We start from the raw sequence: 24,632 nt of genomic DNA, 5'->3' as shown, positions 1-24,632 counted from the left end.
TGGAGGAGCCTATCAGAATGAGCTTGCCCCATGCAGTGCACTCTGTCCCGGTGCCACAGGGATGGACAGACTGGGGCCTGACAAGCAAGAGCATGATGTTTATGGGCTTTCAAGAACAAAATCATGGCCAGGGGCTCCTTTTCCCTCAGAGTCAGGCTTGCCTTTTCATCTGCTGACCTCAAACCCTGGCCAGCTCCTTGATTCACTTGACAAGACAATGTCCCAGGAGGGACACACAGCTGTGCTGCAGAGTAAGGAGGGCTAAGAGGGCTGATCGGGGTGTCTGGAGACCTGAGCCCTGTCCGGGCCCCGCCCACTCACTCGCTGTGTGCACAGGGCATGCATCTTCCAGGGCCTGGTCTCCTGCTCTCTACAGTGAGAGCTGGACAAGGTTGTCCCCAAGGTCACTTTCTCTTGTCTGTCTTGCCTATTACACCCAATCGGTGACATAAACCAATCTGGATGACCTCTTTCATATCTCTGAAATCCATCCGTTTCTCACCTGGATTCATCATTAGTGCAACAGCCTTCACCTCCCCCCTGCCAGGGACTGTCATGCCTGCCTCTCAGCTTCTACCCCCAGCCAGTGATACTCTAAACCTAAACCCTGCTTCACATGGGCACCTGCTCCAAACCCATCCCAGGCTCCTCGTTGCCCTCACGACCAATACGCAGGCTTAGAAACGTGGCTCACGTAGTGTTGCTTCTGGAAAGCCTCACCCATGAGCCCATCGCCCCACACAAGCCAGGATTCCTCCTCGGCTCCCTGGTCGCTGTCCACCCTCTCCTAAAGCTCATCTCCCTACACTGTTCCTGTTTATTCACCGTCCTTTCCGCTTCTTGGGCGCCCAGCACCGTGACTTTCCTCTGGATATCCTAGCACCCACCACAGCACTGCCCCTCAGTGAATGTTGGCTGCGTGAATGAGTGAAGTTTCTGAGTAATTGTTTTACTGTTTATTAGCAGCTTTGGGGAAATATCTGATAGGAGATCAATCTATGATTTTTAGCTAAATTGTGAGTGGAGATTCAAAGATTTATTATATTGGTTTTTGATAATTTGTAACAATAACCAGTTTCTACATTTGCAACAGAAGCAGAATTTTAGAGCTGGGAATCACTCTCAGGGTTATTCTGCCTCATGTCTTAGGCTGAGACTGAGGACGCTGAGGCAGGGGAAGGTGTCTGTCCAGAGTCACACAGCCACCAGGCTGGGCCTCACACAGGGCCCCTGGCCCCTAGGACAGCAACTTCCCACTGCCTCCGGTGATGGTCTTAAAACCAGCTCACGCAGAAAGCTTTGTGGCTGTTTGCTCCTTGGATTGAAAAATCAACCCAAGTAGCTAAAGGCCCTAGGGCACGATTGAAGGAGGCAAGGGTTGCAAGGGTCTGAACAGGTCCCACTGCCTAGGACACGAGCCCTGGGGAAGACGTTCAGGTTGGTCGCCACCGTCCCTGCCATATCCCAGAGCAGGAATATTCCACCTCCAGCCTCCCTCGGCAAAGAGTTCCTCTGGGAGGCCCGGAGCACACACAGCCGCTCTGCTACCATTAAGGGTACTGCTGTGGCAGGCCCCACTGGGTATTTACACCCTATACATGTGTGTGTGTTGGATGCGGAAAGAGAAAGAAGAGGGTAAGAGGACAGAGAGTGTGAGGAGGAGAGGAAGCATGGGGAGGAGCGGGGTGAGAGGCAAGACGGGTGCAGAGGGAGGGGGTGGGGCTGGAGCCAGTGGAACAGTTCAAGCTTTAGCGCAGCAGAAGAGCCAAGTGCGTGTTCAGCAATTCTGGTCCCCGAGGTCCTTCTCAGGCACACGCCCAAGCACGGCCTGCACCCACTTACACGGGGGCGTCATCCCGGGCCTGGTCCTGGTGCCCTCCACCTCGCGGCCGTCGCGATCCACGCACCAGCAGTAGCCGGTGCTGCCGTGGCACTGGGTGGGCGCGTAGTGCCCGTGCGCATCGCACTCAGGAACGAACAGCCCTGGAGGAATGGGTCGCTGTGTGTCCGCCGCCCCCGCTGCCCCGAGAATGTGTTCTCGCTCATGCTGGCACCGGGTTTTCTCCACCTCTATCAGAGAAACAGACAGGAAAGCTGTCAGGTGCGTCATCCGTCAGTGCTCCCTGGCGGGGCTGCAGGAGTCCCCGCAGCTCGCTCAGAACCACGAGGGCTGCCTGTGTATCACTGGGTTTTGTTTCATCAATTTTTCAAAATGCAAAAACATCATTATTATTGAATAGGTTTAACTGTCAACAAAATTATATTTACATCTCCTTCTTACTCCTAGGTAGTTCCTTTTAAAACATTTTTTTTTAATTGAGGCAAAAAGAATTGAAGCAAATTGATAGAACATAAAGTGAACCTTTTTTTGTTTTTTTGAGATAGAGTTTCTCTCCTGTTACCCAGGCTGGAGTGCAGCGGCACGATCTCTGCTCACTCAAACCTCCACCTCCTGGGTTCAAGTGATTATCCTGCCTCAGCTTCCTGAGTAGCTGGGATTACAGGCGCCTGCCACCACGCCCAGCTAATTTTGTATTATTAGTAGAGACAGGGTTTCACCATGTTGCCAGGCTGGTCTTGAACTCCTGGCCTCAGGTGATCCACCCGCCTCGGCCTCCCAAAGTACTGGGATTACAGGCATGAGCCACTGCACCCTGCTGAGTAAACCATTTTTAAGTAAACAATTCAATGGTATTTAGTGCATTCACCATGCTGAGTAACCACCAGCCTCTACCTAGTTCTGAAACATTTTCATCACCCCAAAAGGAAGCCGATATGCATTAAGCAGTTGATCCCCGTTTCCCCCTTCTTCCCAGCCCCTGGCAACCATCAATCTACAGTCTGTCTCTGCACATTTACCTATCCTGGGCATTTCGTATACACAAAATCATATAACATGTGACATTTGTGTCTGGCGTCTTTCACTTAGCAGAATGTTCTCAAGCTTTATCCAAGTGGTAGCATGTATTAGAACCTGCTTCATATTCATGGCTGAATAATATTGTATTGTAGGGACAGATCATATTTTGCTTACCCAGTGATGAATATCACTGGGTTTTATTTTAAGAAATTTTTTTGTTCTGTTTTTTCTAAATGTGTCATTTTTATCATCTCAAGTTTCTTTTTTTTTTTTTTTTTGAAATGGAGTCTCACTCCGTTGCCCAGGCTGGAGTGCAGTGGCGTGATCTCGACTCACTGCAACCTATGCCTCCCAGGTTCAAGCGATTGCCCTGCCCTAGGCTCCTGCATAGCTGGGATTACAGGCAAGTGCCACCACATCTGGCTGATTTTTATATTTTTAGTAGAGACGGGGTTTCACCATGTTGGCCATGCTGGCATCTCAAGCTTCTTGATAACCGACAAGTCAAGGCCAAAGATTTCAGGGACCAGATACCACCAAGTGCGTTTACCAACACTTGTATGTTTTCCTTTATTTATGTCCTGCTTTTTGGCATGAAAATTGACCTCTAAACTGTACAACTCAGATCTTAAGACAGGGAAATACAGTGAACACTCCATATCCATGGGTTCCACATTTGTGGATTCAACCAACCACAGATCGAAAATATTTGGAAAAATAAAAAGGATGGTTGCATTTGTACTGAACATGAACAAATTTCTTTTTTTGTCATCATTTCCTAAACAATACGATATAACAACTTCTTACATGGCATTTACATTGTATTAGGAATTATAAATAATCTAGAGATGATTTAAAGTATATGGGAGGGTGTGCATAGGTTATATGCAAATACTATACCATTTTATATCAGGGACTTGAGTACCGGTGGATTTGTATCTTCAGGAACCAATGCCCCGTGGATACTGAGGGACAGCTGTACTTCTGAAGCTGTGGAATTGCTAATAAGCAGCTGTGGCCTGGAATAAACAACTTCCAAGTCATAGTGCACTCCACACTGGTTAGAGTTCAGTCACCAGTCCAGAGTTGTAACCTCTGCAGTATTGACCACACAAAGCAACGTCCAGACACTGGCAGGAGGTACCCATTCTCCACATCACTGACTGCTAAGAGCTATACTTCATCCATGTCTTGTTGCCTCTCCCTCCCAGGCCTTTCCACGTGATATTCTTTTTGTGACTCTCCTTCTCCCTGTCTGGTTAATCCTTCAGAAATCAGCTTAGGCACTTAACTCCCTTCAGGAAGCCTGTTCAACTCCCCAAGGCTGAGTCCAATCCCCTCTATGACCTCCCAGGGTGGTCTGGGCTTGCTCACACCATACCTGTATCTCACTGACTCTAAGGAGCTGTTCCTTGTCTATCTCCCTGACAAAAATCATCTACTCGGTCAGGCACAGTGGCTCACACCTGTAATTCTAGCACGTTGGGAGACCAAGGAGAGAGGACCACTTGAGCCCAGGAGTTCAAGACTAGCCTGGGCAACACAGCAAGACCCATCTCTACAAAAAATAAAAAACTTATCTGGGTGTGGTGGCATGCACCTGTGGTCCCAGCTACCTGGGAGGGTGAGGCAGGAGGATCTGTAGAGCCCAGGAGTTTGAGGCTGCGATGAGCCATGTTCATGCCACTACACTCCAGCCTGGGTGACAGAGCAAGACCCTGTCTCCCAAAAAACAAAACAAAAACCCAAAAAACCAAGAAGTACCTACTTGACTGTGCTGGGGGAATGCACACAGGAATAACCCATAGCGCCTGCCTTCAGGGAGCTCACAGTCTGGAGGGAAGTCAACAACTGAACACACATTTGCAAGTCAGTGAGTGGCTGCCTTGACAGAGGAGACCAGGAGACAGCAGATACACAGAAGAGATCGTCCACAAGGCATGGAGAGCCAAGGAATGCCCAGGTGCTTTTTCTTTAAATATATAATTTGTATTTCTCCTTTTAATTCTGTCCATTTTCACTCCATGGTTTTTTTTGTTTTGTTCTGTTTTGTTTTTTTTTCCTTTTTTGAGACAGGATTTCACTCTGTCACCCAGGCTGGAGTGTGGTAGTGTAATCTCAGCTTATTGCAACCTTCACCTCCCAGGCTCAAGCAATCCTCCCACCTCAGCCTCCCAAGTAGGTGGAACTACAGGCATGTATCACCACATTTGGATAATTTTTTGTAATGTTAGTAGAGATGGGGTCTCACTAGGTTGCCCAGACTGGTCTCGAACTACTGAGCTCAAGTGATCCACCCATCTTGACCTCCCAAAGTGCTGGGATTACAGGTGTGAGCCACCACGCCTGGCCACTTTATGTATTTTTTTAAGTGGCAGGGTCTTGCTATGTTGCCCAGGCTGGCCTCCAACTCCTGGACTCAAGTCATCTTCCTGTCTCAGTCTTCTGTGCTTTTTTTTTTTTTTGAGATGGAGTTTTGCTCTTGTTGCCCAAGCTACAGTGTAGTGGCACGATCTCAGCTCACTACAACCTCTGCTTCCTGGGTTCAAGCAATTCTCCTACCTCAGCCTCCTGAGTAGCTGATATTACAGATGCTTGCCACCATGCCCAGCTAATTTTGTATTTTCAGTAGAGATGGGGTTTCACCGTGTTGGTCAGGCTGGTCTTGAACTCCTGACCTCAGATGATCTGCCCGCCTCAGCCTCCCAAAGTGCTGGGACTACAGGCATTAGCCACCATGCCTAGCCTCCTCTGTGCTTTTTTTGATGAGTAGAAGATAGTGGTTGAGTAGGTCTAGGGTAGGGCTCAACTGACTTTTCCTGTTAAGAGGAAGAATAAATATTTTTGGCTTTGTGGGCCATGAGGTCTGTGTCACAACTATGCAACTCTGTGGTTGTAGCATGAAAGCAATCATGTCTCATACATCAATGAATGAGTGTGGCTTTCGCAATAAAACTTTATTTACAAAACAAACAGTGGGCCAGATTTGGCCTATGGGGACTGTAGTTGCCAACCCCTGCTCTAGGGCATTACTAGTTATGTTAAGGGGAAATATGTACTTATTTGTATATATGTTTATGTATGTGTGCATTAATTAATATATGCTAAAATGTTAATAATAAAAACATGCTGTAATCACATAGACTAGAATATTATATATTTCTCAGAATTTTGCACCTGGGAATGTTTTTGATTCTCAGTTCCATTACTTTTTTTTTTTTTTAAGTTACAGTCTCGCTCTGTCTTGTACAGGCTGGAGTGAAATGCTCACTGCAACCTCTGCCTCCTGGGCTCAAGAGATTCTCCTGTTTCAGTCTCCCGAATAACTGAGACTACAGGTGCCCACCACCACATCCGGCTAATTTTGTATTTTTCTGGTAGAGACGGGGTCTCACTATGTTGGCCAGGCTGGTCTAGAACTCCTGACCTCAGGTGATCCACCCCCCTCGGCCTTCCAAAGTGCTGGGATTACAGGTATGAGCCACCACACCTGGCCTGAGTTCCATGACTTCTGGTGTCACCTTGCACGTGTCAATGATACAGATTAAGCTGTGCTTCCTGCAGCTGGGGAACAGGGATGGCAGTAATAACAGATCTCACAGGACTGTTTGAGGAGTCAGTGGGAGGTGACAAGACAGGTGCACAGAGATATTTCGAGCTCTGCACCCAGATGTTCATTTGCGACTGGATCCCCGAAAGGCAGACACGGTGACATTCCACAAGTGTGTTGCCAGCGAATGTTTGAAGGACCTTTGTCTGTGTTGCCAGTTCTCATGTTGGCTTGCTTATTGCAGTTGCTCCCATGGTGACAAGCAGTTAGCATGCCAGGAAAGTATTTGCTGAACCCGGCAAGAGAAAACCATGCAAGCTTTTCTTTTGTCTCAGAGGCTAATTAATATAAAAAACAAAACAAAACATTTGATGTAGGAAGCACCAAACAAAGATAGAAGCAAGCCATCTGGTTGGAATAAAACATGTCTGGCCAGGCATGGTAGCTCACGCCTGCAGTCCCAGCACTTTGGGAGGCTAAGGCAGGTGGATCACCTGAGGTCAGGAGTTTGAGACCAGCCTGGCCAACATGGAGAAACCCCTTCTGTACTAAAAATACAAAAATTAGCTGGGTGTGGTGGTGGCCGCCTGTAATCCCAGCTACTCCAGAGGCTGAGGCTGGAGAATCACTTGAACCCGGGAGGCAGAGGTTGCAGTGACCCGAGATCTTGCCATTGTACTCTAGCCCGGGTGACAAGAGCAAAACTCTGTCTCAAAAAAAAAAAAAAAAAAAAAAAGACTTCTGGTTCTGTTCACTCTTGAACGTAAAAGGTGTTTACTTGCACAAAATTTTATGTTGGCATAGGGTTTTAGAGATTTCATATAAGCTGTTTCCATTCACAGATATATTTCATCTGATTCTCATAGTAATACTACGTGATAAGCAACTGCAGTTTTTACACCAAATGAGAAAACTGAAACTCAGAGAAGTTGAGACTCCTTCAGGCCACAACACTGGTTGGTGGCTCAGTTCTAACGAGAACCTAGGTCTCTGGGTTTCTGGTCTAGCCCCCGCCATTCTGGTCTGGCATCTGGCATCCACATTGCCAGTGCTCAGGACAGCTCCCACACACTGAACCTGTTACAAGAACAACAATGTACGCACATTACCTTAGCACATTCACCAAAATTATCCGTGTAGCCACAGACCCATTTTCCTACCAATCACATCTGCATATGGTGGTGCTTTTCCAGTTGGAAAACAAAACTGGTATTCCGTATGCTGTCAACCAAACAAACCTTTTCAGGCAGTAAGGGTTGTTCCACTTTATGTGGCCGACAGAGTTGTGCTAACTAAGTATTTGGCCAGCATACAAAATCTCAAGGGATCTAGAATTTACAGTGGAACTTCGAAGTACTGTATCTTGAACTTGTAAAAAGGAGGGGGAACCTCGACTGTACTCAGGAAATAGAATCTCAAGTGTGTTTATAAAAAGCTGTGATCTCGGTGGACTTCCTGGGCCAGCAGACAGTGGGAGCAGCCCAGGGCCTCTAGGGAGAGCCCCCTGCTGAGTCTCTCGGGGGCGGGGGGGGGGGGGGCCCATGGGAAACTTTCCATGAAAGGCCTGTTGGTTGGGGTGGGGGTAGTGGGGATGCTAAAGACGCATTTCCTGAGTTTGTTTCTGGTTGATAAATTGATGACTCAGACAAGCTGCTTCTTACTCATCTAGTTCGAGCTACTACGGAAGAAAGCATTCAAGACCCGATACTTATCTGCGGAATGGCAGGAAGTCTGGGGTGACTTTTCTCAAGGTGGGGGGACAAAGAGAATGAGAGGAAAATGAAATAGAGTGTAAACCAAAAATAAAATTCCAAGTCCCCCAACCATCTGAATGGACCCCTCCTCTCAGTCAAGGGCATCCCAAAGTAAACCTATGAAACTACTTCAGGCCATGAGAGGAGGGGGAGGGTTGGCCATGTCTCGTTACCATTAATGTCAACATGGACCTTAAGACTGAAAGAACAGGCCAGATGCAGTGGCTCTCGCCTGTAATCCCAGCACTTTGGGAGGCCAAGGCGGGTGGATCACTTGAGGTCAGGACTTCGAGACCAGCCTGGCCAACATGGTGAGACCCCATCTCTACTAAAAATACAAAAATTAGCTGGGCATGGTGATGGGCACCTGTAATCCTAGCTACTTGGGAGGCTGCGGCACGAGAATCCCTTGAACCCAGGGGGTAGAGTTTGCAGTGAGTGGAGATTGCGCCACTGCACTCTAGCCTGGGCGACAGAGCAAGACTCTGTCTCAATAAAAAATAATAATAATAATAAAAACCCTGACAGAACGGACTCTTTAAGTCTGATAAGAAACATCTACAATCTGTTCTGCCTGAAGCCGGCTACCTGGAGGCTTCATCTGCATGATTAAACCTTGGTCTCCACAAGCCCTTGTCATAATCCAGACATTCCTTTCTATTGATTCCAACCTTTAGATAACAACTCAACCAATTGCCAATCAGGAAATCTTTGAATCTGCCTATGACCTGGAAGCTCTCCACCCTATGCTCGGCTCCCAGTTGTCCCACCTTTCTGGACCAAACCAACATACATCTTACCTGTATTGATTGATGTCTTATGTCTCCCTGAGATCTATAAAACCAAGCTGTAGCCTGACCACCTTGGGCACGTGACATCAGGACCTCCTGAGGCTGTGTCACAGGCATGTCCTAAACTTGGGCAAAATAAATTGTTAAATTGATTGAAATCTGTCTCAGATACTTTTTGGTTTACAAGGAGAACTAAGAAGAAGGTACATTCTTGACTTTGGATTTGCATTCCATTCCCTTGCTTGATTAAATTGATTTCTCTGTGTTCATTCAAATAAATGACCATTGTAGCTGCTCATCGACTCAATAGAGTGGAGGGAGGGGAGATGCTCACAGATGTCAAGACTCTCTGGGAAGAGATGACATGTAACCACGGGAGAACCCATGGGCTACTGAGAATGGAACTTGTTCGGGAAGGCGCTGTTTATTCAGCATCTTCCTGCACAGAGTCTGTGCCCCGCTGCAGGGACAGCTACTCCCAGGGCCTGCACAGACTCTGAGCATGCACTTCGGGGACACACATCTCTGGACAAGGTCATTCGGGTGCAGTGAACCATCCCTGGTCTCTGCTGGCTTTGAGATTTTTTTTTTTTTTTTTTGAGACAGAATCTCACTGTCGCCCAGCCTGGAGTGAAGTGGTGCAATCTTGGCTCACTGCAACCTCCACCTCCCGGGTTCAAGCAATTCTCCTGCCTCAGCCTCCCAAGTAGCTGGGATTACAGGCGCCTGCCACTGTGCCCAGCTAATTTTCTGTATTTTTAGTAAAGATGGGGTTTCACCATGTTTACCAGGCTGGTCTCAAACTCCTGACCTCGTGATTCGCCCGCCTTGGCCTCCCAAAGTGCTGGGATTACAGGCATGAGCCACCGCGCCCAGCCTGGCTTTGAGATTTTGCTGGCTTACAGCCCCATCTCATTTGCTGCCAAATAGACACTTGTTAGTCCAAGCAAGAGTGCCAAATTTCCAAGAATGGGAATTTACAAGTCAAGGGGGCAATGTCCATCTGACATGGTCTTCATCCTCATGTTCCTAGGGCTACTAAGAACCACACCACTAGTAATAGTGATAGCAATAACAATAATGGTGATGACAGCCTTCTTTACTTATGAACTCTCTTCATGTCCCTTCTCAACATTTACCCCCATTCTCACAGGGCTGAAGAGGAAGACGAATGGCCAGGGGGGCACTGAACTCACAGTTAGGAAAAGGCAAACAAAGAAGGGAAAACGGAAAGGTCGTAAACCAGCACCAGAAGAGAACTCGCACTGCTCCTCTGTGTGCAGTCTCCTCTGTCGTGATGTGAAACTGCATTGTTGAGTTTTGTCACACCTGCTTCCTGGAGTAGCTCTTGGCTCCCGGCTGCCTCCCTCTCCCGAAATTCTACCACTGCAGGCTTTTAAAATCATGGTAGTCATCATATGCTTCAGGTCAAGAGTCCCATGGACATGTGAAGCACTTACTCACTAGTGTTATAAGCATTTAGTGAAAGCTGCCATCAGCCAGGTGCCCTGCAAGGGCTACATAGGAGAATCCTTGACTGTACAGGCTAGGGTGAAAGATGGGGGCCCTGGTCAGTGGCACAGTGGGAGAAGTGGCTGGCCGTGGTCTGGACAGGCTGCTATGGGACAGAGAGGAAGAGCAACACACCTGCCTTGGTCAAGGGCTTGGCTGACATTAAAGATGATAGATCAGGCTGGGCGCAGTGGTTCATGCCTGTAATCCCAGCACTCTGGGAAGCTGAGGCAGGCAGATCACCTGAGGCAGGGCATTCGAGAACAGCCTGGCTAACATGGTGAGACCCTGTATCTACTAAAAATACAAAAATCAGCTGGGCGCAGTGGCATGTGCCTGTAATCCCAGCTACTTGGGAGGCTGAGGTGGGAGAATCACTTGAACCCGGCAGGCGGAGGTTGCAGTGAGCTGAGATCGCGCCACTGCACTCCAGTCTGAGCAACAGAGCGAGGCTCTAAAAAAAACAAACAAAAAAACAAGGCAATACATCTGCAGTGTCTCCAACACACCCAGTCACAGCAGCCTATGCACAGTGGCTGAACAGACTTAAGGCAAGAGCTTTGTAGCCTGAGAGTGAAGAGGGATAGGAAGTCAAGAAATTCCAGGCATTGGTGAGGATGGTTGACTTCATGCTCCCTGGGGTTAGGTTAGAGAGGACTTCAAGAAAAAGAACGGCTGGAGGAACCACAGGCTCAACGATGACTCCGTGGATTTGGAAATGAGGCCATGTGAGACTCACAAGGGAAGGAGGTGGCGGTCAGACGCGGCACAGGCATCAAGACCGGGAGCTTTTCAAGCCTTTGGGTGGCCTGGTTTGGAACCTCCTCAACCTCAACTCCCCCATTTGCCTGACTGCGCCTCCTCCTCCTTATTCCTCCCTGCCTCCTATTCAAATCTCACCCGCCGAAAAGGCTGGGTGGGAATCCTCCCTCTCTCGCTTTCCGCAGCTTTTCTAGCCCACCTGCATCTCTGCTTCCCACCGCTAGTCATCACTCCTAGTGACAACTACTAGTTATTCACTACTAATTTCAAGTATTCCCTTTTCCTGCCCAGTTACGGTGCAGATTCGTCCAGGGTGGAGACATTTTACTGTTCACGTGTCAAGTGCAGTGACAAGCACACAAGAGATGCTTAAGAAACATTTAACTATTGGTCCTGACTATGCTGCTAGTTAGTTGGATGCCTTGGACAAATTATCTAGTCTCTCTAACCCACATATCTTCATGCATTCGATGGGGCTGATCATACCAGCAGTGATATGCACCAGCCGGAATTGCAGAAAGCCCCGAGGTGTGTTGTCCTCGATACCAAATGAAGAAAGTGTTTCAGGAAGGAGGGTGAGACCAACTGTGCCAAGCGCTATCAAGAAATGAGGCCTCAGGCCAGACACGATGGCTCACGCCTATAATCCCAAAACTTTGGGAGGCAGAGGTGGGCAGATCACTTGAGGCCAGGATTTCGAGACAAGCCTGGCCAACATGGTGAAACCCCACCTCTACTAAAGATACAAAAATTAGCCTGGCATGGTGGCAAGCACCTGTAATCCCAGCTACTCAGGAGGCTGAGGCAGGAGGATTGCTTGAACCTGGGAGGTAGAGGCTGCAGTGAGCTGAGATGGCGCCACTGCACTCCAGCCTGGGCAACAGAGTGAGATCCTGTCTCAAAAAACAACAACGACAAAAATAGCCAAGTGTGGTGGTACACACCTGTAATCCCAGCCACTCAGGAGACTGAGGCACAAGAATCCAGGAGGCAGATGTTGCAGTGAGCAGAGATCGCACCACTGCACTCCATCCTGAATGACAGAGTGAGATTCTGTTCCAAAAAAAAAAAAAGAAAAAGAAAAAAGAAAAAGAAATGAGGCCTCAGATCTAACAGAGGGAGGGTCGTTGCTGACTTTTACGAGAGCAGTCTGGGTGCTGTGGTGGGGAAGGAAGCCGACTGCAGCGGTAAGAGAGGGAATGAGAGACTCTGGAAGAATGCGGGAGCCTACTGTTTACAGTCCAGTTCCAGATGGATTAACTAGATAACAAAATCCATAGCCCATGGGTGACATTTGCAAAGCAACACAGTGATAAGGAATGGTGAAGGGACACACCACCAACCGTTATCTTTGTGTGGAAGACAGCAGAGGAAAGCGGCAAGCATCTCACGGTGTGGGAACAGGCAAGCCCCAGCGCTAACAGGCACTCTAGAAGGCACTGCAGGCCAATGTAAAAACAGCAGCAAAACTGGGAGGGTTTTTCTTACTTTAAGTTAAAGACCAGGCCAGGTGTGGTGGTTCGCCCCTGCAATCCCAGTACTTTGGAAGGCCAAGGCCGGTGGATCACAAGGTCAGGAGATCCAGACCATCCTGGCTAACACGGTGAAACCTCGTCTCTACTAAAAATAGAAAAAATTAGCTGGGCGTGGTGGTGGGCACCTGTAGTCCCAGCTACACGGGAGACTGAGGCCAGGAGAATGGCGTGAACCAGGAGAATGGAGCTTGCAGTGGGCCGAGATCATGCCATTGCACTCCAGCCTTGGTGACAGAGCAAGACTGTCTCAAAAAAAAAAAAAAAAAAAAAAGGTAAAGACTAAAGGTGCTGGAAGAGCTAGGCCCTAGGAAATTGACCGGGCTGTCAGGGCATCACGCTGGGAAGACAGTGCTGAGAGTGGGATCAAACATAAGAAGAATGGAGCCGGGCACGGTGGCTCACGCCTGTAATCCCAGCACTTTGGGAGGCTGAGGTGGGCAAATCAGTGAGGTTGGGAGTTTGAGACCAGCCTGACCAACACGGTGAAACCCCATGTCTATGAAAAATACAAAATTGTGGTTCACGCCTGTAATCCCAGCACTTTGGGAGGCTGAGGCGGGCGGATCACAAGGTCAGGAGATCCAGACCACGGTGAAACCCTGTCTCTACTAAAAATACAAAAAACTAGCCAGGCGCGGTGGTGGGCACTTGTAGTCCCAGCTACTCAGGAGGCTGAGGCAGGAGAATGGTGTGAACCCACGAGGCGGAGGTTGCAGTGAGCTGAGATCATGCCACTGCACTCCAGCCTGGGGGACAGAGCAAGACTCCAACTCAAAAAAAAAAAAAAAAAAATACAAAATTAGCTGGGCGTAGTGGCGTGCGCCTATAGTCTCAGCTACTCGGAAGGCTGAGGCAGGAGAATTGTTTGAACCTGGGAGGTGGAGGTTGCAGTGAGCCGAGATCGCACCACTGCACTCCAGCCTGGGTGACAGAGACAGACTCCATCTCAAAAAAACAAAAAACAAACAAACAAACAAACAAACGTAAGCAGAGACCAGGGAAGAGAAGGCCCAGACATAGGCGGGGGATGGGGAGAGAGCTGGGAAATCTCAAAAGCAAATTGTAATGCTTTTGGAAAGCATAAACAACACACGATCATAATTTTGTAAGATACAATTCTCAAGATATTTGAACCAATTGTCTGTTTTTTCTGATTGCAAAATGATTCAAATGCCATACACTTTGACATAAAATCTCATTTACTAAAAAGATTTCTTCTAATTTACCTTACATTTTGCTATTTTTAAAACAATACTGGGCAAAAATTATGTGCTATATAAGTATTAGCTATTATTACTTTAGTATTATTCCTTCCACTAGATAAAAATTTCACTTTTTGAAACTATTGTTTGATGTTGGAGATATCTATTCATATTATTTTAGGGAGGCATTATTTAATGAAGACACATCAGAAAGGAAAAGTGGTAAAGAAACAGCTTACCTGAATTTTAAAATGAACAAAAATCCATAAACATCAACTAACTTCCGTACCAAGCACAGTAACTATCCAGCCTGCGTTTTCTAATAGTAATAACATCATCGTAAGTGTGCACAGTGCCCTCACTGGCCAAAGTTCTTTAACTAAAGTAACAGGAACCACTCTCACTTAACCTAAACCCAAAGGAGGAATTTATTATGAAAATATAGTTATGTCATGTGAATCAAAAAAGAGACTGGAACCAGAACTAGACAACTGTCAGGAACCAAGAGCTCCTCTCTCCTTGTCACTCACTTGCTTTACGTTTCTCTTGGGAGACTGACTGTCCTCTGCTTCTCCACCCATATGCTGAATAAAGTTACCTCTCAGCTCCCAAATTACAAATACAGTTTTAGTTGTTATTTTGTTGCAATGAATAGAATTAGACTATCACCATTTTGCTCCCCCCATTAGAAATGAGTGGAGCCAGGAAATGAGCATGAATTTCAACTAATAAATGAGAAAGTAATGATGAAATTTGAATATCACCATTTGTCCCTCCCTAGAAATTAATGGGTCTAGGCAGTAATCATCAATAGCTCCTAACATCACAAAAAGTCAGACAAGCAGACATGCACTCCTGATGAAAGATCACACCACCACCTTGCCAAAAGGAGTGAACCTAAGTCTGATCAAGCCTCTGACAATATGCAGGCAATTTAGAGGACAAAGGAGCTTGTTGTGCTGTACAATGAGTGTGCAATCAGCAAGATCCAGACTGTGGGAAACTACAGATCAAAAGGCATGGGTTCTTCAACAGACCAAATGCAAGGAAAAGAAAGGGACGGCGAAGAAAACTACAGATAGAAAAATGAGCAGCACTAAACCTACAACGTCTAGGAATACACTCAAGTGAGATAAAACTATTAGAAATGCAAGGAAGAGATTACTACAAATGTCAGGTTAGTGGTTGCTTTTGAAGAGAGAGAGGAGGCTATGATCGGGGCAGGTGGGGCTCCTGGGGCTGCTGGTAAATCTCTATTTTAAGATCTGAGTGGTAGTGACAGTCAGACTCACCTTAGAGTAACTCCTTGAACTACCTGTTGCTTTCTTCGACTTTCTGCATCTGTTTTATTTTTACAATATAAAGATAGGACAAAAATGGAAGATGAGAGAGGAGGAAGTAGAGGCAGCAATTCCAGACGACCTTGATGAGGAGTTAAACTACAAAGGGAGGAGGGAGAGGGGATGACAGTGAGAGACGGATGCAGGGTTGAGGGAAAGCTTCATTTTGTTTATTATTTTTAAATTTTTTTGGAGAAAGGGTCTAGCTCTGTCACCCCAGGCTGGAGTGCAGGGGCACGATCATAGCTCACTGCAGCCTTAAACTCCCAGGCTCAAGTGAGGCTTTTGCCTCAGCCTCGTGAACAGCTGGAACTACAGGTGTGTGCTAATTTCTAAATGCCATGCCTAGCTAATTTTTAATTTTTTGTAACAATTAGCTAATACTGTGCCCAGCTAAGTTTTAAATTTTTTGATAGAGATGGGTTCTTGCTATGTTGCCCAGGGTGTTCTTAAACTCCTGGCCTCAAGCCATAGGATTACAGGCATGAGCCACCACATCTGTCCATTTTTATTTGTCTTTTAGGTGAGAACGATCACAACTTCTTCATAGGCTGACTGGAATTACCCAGTAGAGACAGAAAGAATGTCCATCCAGGGTCGGGGAGCCAACAGCAGGAATGGCAATTTCATCTCAAACAACAATCAGCACATTAAACTAATGTTGATTTGGAAATTTATGATTTATAACTGTTTTATTTAATTTGCAAATCTGTTTTGACCTTATAGTTAGGAAAAAAGTTGATACCTAGATTTATCTATAATAAAAGTAATGTAAGCCAACAGTGGAGGACTTAGGAATTGTTTTCATTTAAAATGGATAAGGTTTGGATTTTTGTCCCCTCTACATCTCATGTTCAATTGTAATCCCTAACGTTGGAGGTGGGGCCTGGTGGAATATGATTGCATTGCGGGGCCTGGTGAAATATGATTGGATCATGGGGGTGGTTTTTTCATGAATGGTTTAGCACCATTCCATTGGTGCCATCCTCAGCATAGTGAGTAAGTTCCCATAAGATCTGGCTGTTGAAAAGTGTGTAGTACCTCCCCCTTCACTTGCTCCTGCTCCTGCCACATGAGACGCCTGCTCCCTCTTCACCTTCTACCATGATTGTAAGCTTCCTGAGGCCTCCCAGGAAGCCGGTGCAGGCTCTGCTTCCTGTACAACCTGCAGAACTGTGAGCCAATTAAACCTCTTTTCTTTATAAATTACCCAGCCTCAGGTATTTCTTTATAGCAACTCGAGAACAGACTAACACAAAGATACGTATATGTATATAAAGAATTTGGCTGGGCACAGTGGCTCACGCCTATAATCCCATCACTTTGGGAGGCCAAAGTGGGAGGATCACTTGAGGCCAGGAGTTCAAGATCAGCCTGGGCATAGTGAGACCCTGTGTCTAGAAAAAATAAAAAGAAGTTAGCTGGGCATGGTGGTGCACACCTGTAGTTCCAGATACTCAGGAGGCTGAGGAGGGAGGATCACTTGAGCCCAGGAGGTCAAGGCTGCAGTGAGCTATGACTGCACTGCACCTGGGTGACAGAGCAAGGTCCTGTCTCTTAAAAAAAAAAAGAAGATTCAAGAAACCTTTTTTTGTAAACTAAGAAATTATTCAGGCCTCATGTTCCTTATTTGTAAAACAAATAGGATAAATGACACATTTTCTAGTGTCCCTTCCAGCTCTAATTAGGAAATTCTAGTTTTTCCACACTGGGTTTACTTGAAACATGTGTAAACTATAATATAAACAACAGAAGCCACATTACATTGTTCCTCAGCTTTCTGTCCTTTGAGCTGTATCCTCCTGCATGTTTTCATCTTTCCTTGTAGCCCTGCTTCCTGAAATCTCATTTTCTTCCTGCCTCAGATGTGTGGCGCCAGATCTAGATGCAGAATGCTGGTGCTAAGGGTATAGCAAAGTGACCCAACTTCTCCAGGCTTGGTATTTGCCCTTAAGGACCAGGTTTTACATTTCTAGCCCAAGACATTGTATGCCTTTCTTTGATCCTCTAATAAACTCCCTTATGTTACAAAAACCTAGCCAGTTACATTCTCTCAGATGTTGTCCAGGCAAGGTCAGGGCCAGTGGCTACGGTGGCCGACCTCCAAGATGGCCCTCATTTTCCCCACTGCCTGGTCTTCCATACTTGGGCAGACCCCTGTCACACTGCAAGAGGGATGTCCCGAGACTGATGGTATCAACCAAAGCGATACTTGTCACTTCCAAGATCTGTTTATAAAAGACTGTGGCTTCCATCTTGGTCAGTCTCTCTTTTTCTCTCTCTCTCTCTCCTTTGACTTGCTCTGGAGGGAGCCAGCTGCTAGGTCTTGAAGACACATAGCCATCCCTGTAGAAAGACCCATGTTCGAGGAACTGAGACCTGCCGACAACCATGCGGGTCCTTCAGCGGGGTTCCTTCTTTGCCGTCACAGAAGACCACAGCCCCGACTGATGTCTCAGCAACAACCTCATGAGAGTCCCTGGGTCCAGGGACCACCCAGGAAAGCTGTTCCTGAACTCCTGACCCACAGAAACTGTGAGAAAATAAATGCTTATTGTTTTAAGTGGCTAGCTTTGGTGATGATTTGTTATGCAACAATAGAGAACTAATATGGTGACTTTCTAACTTTCTAACCATGATCCACAGAAAGAAATACATTTTACTCAGCATCCCAGTACACCAGCCCATGCACACTTAGACACGCATACACATGTGCACGCACACACACGCACACCTGCTGGCATGCACTACCCATGCACATACACAAATATACATACAAGCATTGCTTCATGGAGCAATACTTATTGCTACTACATGTATTCTCAATCTGATATTTTCTAGATTATTGTTTGCTATTTCAACATTCCATTCAAAAGAAAGTGAGAACAGCAAGCCACTAAACTAACTTTACAATCCATACACAGGATGTGGAGCAGCGTGCAGAAGACAAAGAGGAACAAATCACCATTTCTTGTAGTTTGTCTGTTATCAGTTGACGTTACAGTAGCCATGATCTTAACTGGCTTACCTTCAAAGCCAGTTTAGTTTTCTTTTGGAAACTAGCCCCTTCTGTATACAGTAAGTACCAAATAAGTGCTGTATGATCCCTGTCCTTCACTATGATAGGCACCAGGAGACCAGATGACACTATGCATTATTTTTCTCCCTGTAATGTTTCATAAAGTATTTATTTATTTATTTATTATTTAGAGATGGAGTCTTTCTCTGTCACCCATGCTGGAGTGCACTGGTGCAATCTTGGGTTACTGCGTCCTCCACCTCCTATGCTCAAGTTATTCGCCTGCCTCAACCTCCTGATTAGCTAGGATTACAGGCACGTGCCACCACACCCAGCTAATTGTTTTTTTTTTTTTTTTTTTTGAGAAGGAGTTTCACTCTTGTTGCCCAGGCTGGAGTGCAATGGTGTGATCTCGACTCACCGCAACCTCTGCCACCCGGGTTCAGGTGATTCTCCTGCCTCAGGCTCCCGAGTAGCTGGGATTACAGGCATGCACCACCATGCCCGACTAATTTTGTATTTTCAGTAGAGACGGGGTTTCTCCGTGTTGGTCAAGCTGGTCTTGAACTCTCAACCTCAGGTGATCCGCCCGCCTTGGCCTCCCAAAATGCTAGGATTACAGGCATGAGCCACCACACCTGGCCTAATTTTTGTATTTTTAATAGAGACAGGGTTTCACCATGTTGGCCAGGGTGGTCTTGAACTCCTGACCTCAGGTGATCCACCCTCCTTGGTCTCCCAAAGTGCTGGGATTAGAGGCATGAGCCACTGTGTCTGGCCTTCATAAAGTATTTTAGTCATATGCAATTTAGAATAATATGATGAAAATATCTGTATTCATATTCTGACTGAAAAATAAAACTTTAGAAACACAAATGCAGCTCTTGTGCTGCGGTCTGAATGTTTATGTTCCCGCCCACATTCATATACTGAAATCCTAACTCCCAAGGTGATGGCATTGAGGGTGAGGCCACCAGGAGGTGACTAGGTCATGACAGGGGGGCCCTCATGAATGGCCTTAGTGGTGCCCTTATAATAGCGTCCCCAAAGAGACCCCTTGCCCTTTCTACCATATAAGGACATTGCAGAAAGATGTCTGGCTGTCTATGAACTAGGCAGTGGGCCTTCGCCAGACACACAACTTGTCAGCACATCGATCTCGGACTTTCCGGCCTTCAGAACTATGAGAAACAAGTTTCTGCTGTTTATAAACCCCCAGTCTACAGTATTTTGCCAGAGCAGCCCCAAACAGACTGAGACACACCATGTATCCCTCCCCAATCCCAATTCCCTCTCTCCCATTATAGAGGTAACATCTATCCCGAACTTTTCATTTCTCATTCACTGTGCATGTTGTAGCTTTCTTATGTATGTACATAACATAACACATGTAGGTATATTTTCACATAGGCTTATGTTTTATACACATGGGGCCATGCTATACATATCCTTTTATAAATTCTTTTGCTCGACATTATGTTTTTGAGACTTACCCCTGAACTCTAGTTCATTCATTTTAACTGCTATATGTTATTTCATTGTATGGATTATACCAAAAGTCATCTGTTTGTTCCTCTTGTTTGCAGTCATTTAGATTTTTTTCTATTACAAACAATACTCAATGAACACTCTTACACATTTCTAATGCACACTCTCTCCAGTATATAACCAAATGTTAAACTTTTTAAGGGAACAAGATCCAATATATAAACGATCCTGGCAAGCAGCCCTTATTAATTTTATCTTTGTCCCATCTTTAGATCCCAGCCTACACGTCTGGATCTGTTTCTGTTTAGTCAACAGAGTTTTCAAGAGGGGACAAAAAGTCAGGTTAAAAAAACAAAAAAACAAAATTGGAAACATCTGCTTCTCTTTAAACTGGAGATGTGAAGCAAGCCTAAGGAAATAATGAATATTAGTCACTTTTTTTTTTTGAGACGGAGTCTTGCTCTGTCGCCCAGGCTGGGGTGCAGTGGCGTAATCTCGGCTCACTGCAAGCTCCGCCTCCCGGGTTCACGCCATTCTCCTGCCTCAGCCTCCTGAGTAGCTGGGACTACAGGCGCCCACTACCACACACAGCTAATTTTTTGTGTGTTTTAGTAGAGACGGGGTTTCCGTGTTAGCCAGGATGGTCTCAATCTCCTGACCTCGTGATCCGCCCGTCTCGGCCTCCCAAAGTGCTGGGATTATAGGTGTGAGCCACCGCGCTTGGCCAATGAATATTAGTCATTTTTAATACTGGCTGGAATGTCTTGACTCAAATGATTATACACTCTTCTCTATGTAACCCGCCCATTAAAATCTATGAGTGGTGGTATTTGTTCCCATAATTTCAGGAACAAAAGGGTGCCTTGCCTGCGTTTATTGAAGCCAGGAGTCAGCAAACTTTTTCTGTCAAGAGCCCACATAGTAGGCTATTTATACTTTTTTTTTTTTTTTTTGAGACAGGATCTCACTCTGTCACCCAGGCTGGGGTGTAGTGTGATCTTGGCTCACTGCAGCCTCAATCTCCCTGGCTCCATTTTCCCACCTCAGCCCCCCGAGAAGCCAGCACTATAGGTGTGCCACACCACACCCAGCTAATTTTCGTATTTTTTGTAGAAACAGGGTCTCGCTATGTTGCCCAGCATGGTCTCTCAAACTCCTGGACTCAAGTAATCTGTCCACCTCGACCTCCCAAAATGCTAGGATTACAGGTGAGAGCCATGGCACCCGGCCTATTTATGCTTTTTAGGCTTTGCAGAGCTTACAGTCTCTGTCACAACTACTGAACTCAGCCTTTGTAACATGAAAGCAGCCATAGACTATACATAAGCATGGATGTGTTCCAATAAAACTTTATTTACAAAAACAGCCAGCCAGATTTGGCCCATGGGCCATAGTTTGCTAACCCCCATTTTAAGCAGAAGAAAATAATTTAGACTAACAATTTGTGCTACTATACATTAAAATGTAAATCTTAATCTGACATTTTCTCTTTTTTGATAGACAGCTACTCTAAAAACTAGTCTTACTGAGAGTGAAGATAAACAAAGATTTCCAAATGCTTTTGGAGAAATGGAGCTGGTTCATTCACTTATTTCTTCAACAGCTATAAACAGCCGTGAGCCCCACCATATACCAAATACTCCACTGGGTGCTGGAAACATACAAAAAAATAAAGTGGAGCTGCACCACCCTCAATGAGCTCACAGGTCTTCAATGCACTCACAGACTAGTGAAGGGGATGGTTATTTAAATGGTTTTTAACTGCTTAAAAAGCGATAGATGAACATGTTTACCTATATCTAATTGAAAACATTTATAGTGGCATGAATGTATCTGACCAACATCAGCAGTAATTAAAAATCAATAACACAATTGGTTAACTCCAGTCTAAGGTGTCAAATATATTCTTTTTTCTTTTTTTTTTTTTTCTTTTTTTTTTTTTGAGGCAGTCTCACTCTGTCACCCAGGATGGACTACAGTGGCTCAATTGCAGCTCACTGCAACCTCTGCCTCCCAGGTCCAAGCAATTCTCATGCCTCAGCCTCCGGAGTAGCTGGGATTACAGGCACGTGCCTCCATGCCTGACTAATTTTTGTAATTTTAGTTGAGAGGGGGTTTTGCCATGTTGGCCAGGCTGATCTCAAACTCCTGACCTCAAGTGATCCACCCACCTTGGCCTCCTAAAGTACTGGGATTACAGGCAATGTTCCCATCTGATGTTCTACCATTTCAAAGAATGCTCTGTGTTGCAGTCCATGCTCTGATCTCCCACCTCAACAACTCTTAGAACTCTCCATGGAGCCTCCTACTTTCCCACCTCACCTTCTCTCCCAGGGCCATGAGCTCTGGATTTATGGATAGGGCAATGGGCTGCCAACTCCAGATGTCCCACCACCTTACCTCCGGGCACGCAGCGGAAGCCGTCTCCCTGATAACCAGGTTTGCACTGGCACGTGAAAGAGCCTGGAGTGTTGTAGCAGAAGGCGTCAGGGTGACACCGGCTTGGCTGGCATTCATCCACATCTGTAAAACAGCCACCAGGCCCAGGGACAATGAGATTTCTTCTGGAATTCGGAGTTTACACAATAATTTAAGCCACTTACTCAAATCTATGGGAACCTGCTTCTGATCCGGGAAGAGTATTTCAAAACTCACTAAACATTAACTATCAAGTCACTGACTCCCCAGTTTCTATCTGTTGCACTTACAAATGTGTTTCACTTTGGCAACAAAGGTGGAGGTTGCAGTGAGCTGAGATCGCGCCACCGCACTCCAGTTTGGGCAACAAGAGCAAAACTCCATCTCAAAAAAAAAAAAAAGAAAGAAAGAAAGAAAAGAATGCTTGTATCAACCTTACAACGGGGAAAAGATAGGATCTATTTGCGTTATAAAATTATCCCTCCTGTCATAAATGAGAGCTTCAAAACTGTCTGAGTGTTGACCAACAGATTATTAACTACTTGACAGAAAGTGAGAAAACACCCACATGTTCAGTAACAAAGAGAAAGTATCTCAGAAATTCTATCTTAGTTGGGACTTTTTAGAAATACTCCATGGTATAATATCAAGTGATTGTGCAAACCAAGAGACTCAGGGTACTCTATTCATGGGTTATCTTACCTAAAATTACCTGTAAGAGCACCCTGGCAGCCAAGAAGCTCAAGTCTGAAGGAATTACATTGAGTCATTTACTCTTTGACCTGCAGTCATTTATTCAATCAGACAACTTTGCTTTTTTGAAGGAGAAGGTTAGAACAAGCCAGTTGAATTATTATATATTAATACATCTTATTAAATAAAGGGATGGACTTTAAGCTCCATGCATGTCCTCCAGGTAAAAGGAGAGTTTGTCTCTTCATGAAAGACAGAAAATATCCCCAGTTCCTAGCAGAGAGCAGGTGTCTAATTGTCACCTGAATGAACTAGTCACCTAGAACAAAACAGTCACCAATGAGAACAGCCCCCGAAAGAAAATGCATAGTTCAAACTACTAGAGAGATATGAAAAGCAACTCATTAACTCAATGGAGATGACAGAAGAACTCTTTCTTTTATTTGGGAGTGAGTTGGTGATTGGCACATGCCAGGTACCACCTAGGAAACTTCCTCAGGTTACACACAGGGGAAAATCAGAGCAACCACATACCTTGGCAGGCTTGGCCATCCCCAGAAAAGCCTGGCAAACAGGAACAGGTGTAGGAGGACCCTCCTGTGTAGATACACCGGGCCCGCTGGGGTATGTCGCAGTTATGCAGGCCAGTGGCACAGTAGTTGATGGGGCGCTGGTCCACGACAGCTTCAGAACAAAAGGTTGATGCACAGTCTTAGGAAGAAAGTCATCTGAGCAGGCCACGTGCCCCTCCCAGCTCTATAAAGAGGGACCATGCCTGGACCCTAGACCCCTAGGCACGTCCACAGCTTCATCCCCACCCCACTCCTCACTGGGCTGGTACCACTGCCTTCACCGTTTCCTCCCACCTGGGTTCTGCCTCTGATGGGTCTTGACTGACTAACACCACGGTTGGTCATTCCGCCTGGCTTGACCTCAGTTTCACTCTGTGAGTCTGTCTCAGGCCACTCTCCAAACCAGATCCCCATCACGGGTCCCCAGGACCCAACTTTCCCTTCATCTGGATGTGGGGGTGGGACATCTGCTGATGCCACACTTCTGATGGCAACTCTGTCGAGACCGCTTGGAGGGAAGGAGCTGAGACTTTCACGTGGTGTCTTCAGCCTTGGCCCACCCTGGACAGGTGGAACATTCACTACAAATGCCCAAGTCAGTCACCCACTTGCCACCAAGGAAGGACAAATAAATGTTTCCAAGCCAAGGAGATGGGTATGGTTATGGTTAGAAGACTGTGAGCCTTTGGAGTAGGCAGCCTTGGTATATATCAGGTGCCACGGGTCAACCACACAGCCTTAGACAAATTGTGTAATTCTCAGAGGTTTATGTTCTTCCCCCCACTCCCAACTCTTTCTCTCTCTCTCTTTCTCTCCCTCTCTCTCTCTCTCTCTTTCTCTGTCTGTCTGCACTTAAGGCAGGACAAACTGAAATCAATCTTAGGAAGACTCATGGAGGAGAAACATGAGTCCTCCTTCATCTGGGATAATCCAGCTACCCAAGACCTGCTGGGAGGGAAAGATGTGTGTTCTGACATCGGGAGGATGGGGCTTTGTCCTGGCTCTGAATGCTTTTAGAAAATCAGAAGCAAAATGCAATGGTGCCTTAGGAACCCCAGAGTAACTGAACCAGCTGTTAAAAATCACTCTGTAGACCTCAACCCTTGCCTTCCACCTTGAGGTAGCAGCACAAGATG

At 46.2% G+C, this 24,632-nt stretch overlaps 1 protein-coding gene across 1 annotated transcript in view; it reads right to left on the bottom strand.

Moving 5' to 3' along the window:
* The window catches only part of NID1 (nidogen 1), a 95,227-nt gene that overhangs the window by 15,776 nt on the left and 54,819 nt on the right, over positions 1-24,632 (bottom strand). The window contains exons 11-13 of the mRNA XM_005539724.4: positions 23,459-23,608; positions 22,214-22,336; positions 1,843-2,070 (exon numbers count right to left, since the gene is read on the bottom strand). Coding sequence (XP_005539781.3) covers positions 1,843-2,070; positions 22,214-22,336; positions 23,459-23,608 — 501 coding nt within the window. The remainder of the gene's footprint in view (positions 1-1,842; positions 2,071-22,213; positions 22,337-23,458; positions 23,609-24,632) is intronic.

This window comes from Macaca fascicularis, chromosome 1 (assembly GCF_037993035.2).
Source record: "Macaca fascicularis isolate 582-1 chromosome 1, T2T-MFA8v1.1".
In the NCBI taxonomy this organism is placed as follows: domain Eukaryota; kingdom Metazoa; phylum Chordata; class Mammalia; order Primates; family Cercopithecidae; genus Macaca; species Macaca fascicularis.
Note: the sequence above shows the minus strand (reverse complement) of the source record. Positions and strands in the feature narration are given on the sequence as shown.